The sequence below is a fragment of the Gavialis gangeticus genome, unplaced genomic scaffold (genome assembly GCF_001723915.1).
Source record: "Gavialis gangeticus isolate Ggan-Ray unplaced genomic scaffold, GavGan_comp1, whole genome shotgun sequence".
Taxonomy (NCBI): domain Eukaryota; kingdom Metazoa; phylum Chordata; order Crocodylia; family Gavialidae; genus Gavialis; species Gavialis gangeticus.
Window position 1 is genome coordinate 45197750 of NW_017728994.1, and position 250 is coordinate 45197999.

Sequence of the window (250 nt, forward strand, 5' to 3'; positions counted from 1 at the left end):
CCGGACCGCGGGGCGCGGCGGGAGCGGGGCAGCGACGCGGAGCCGCTCAGCGCCTCTCTCCCCTCGCAGCTCCCGGCGCCTGGTGACCCTGGCCCGCGGCCTGGCCCCCGCCTTCCTGCGCTTCGCGGGCAAGAGGACGGATTTCCTGCACTTCCAGAACGTGAAGAACCCGGCCAAGAGCCGCGGCGGGCCCGGCCCCGACTACTACCTCAAGAACTACGAGGACGGTGAGCGGGGCAGGGGCAGGGGC

At 74.4% G+C, this 250-nt stretch overlaps 1 protein-coding gene across 1 annotated transcript in view; it reads left to right on the forward strand.

Moving 5' to 3' along the window:
- The window catches only part of HPSE2 (heparanase 2 (inactive)), a 178223-nt gene that overhangs the window by 14873 nt on the left and 163100 nt on the right, over nt 1–250 (forward strand). Inside the window, exon 3 of the mRNA XM_019502127.1 lies at nt 33–227. Within this exon, the coding sequence (XP_019357672.1) occupies nt 33–227 (195 nt within the window). The remainder of the gene's footprint in view (nt 1–32; nt 228–250) is intronic.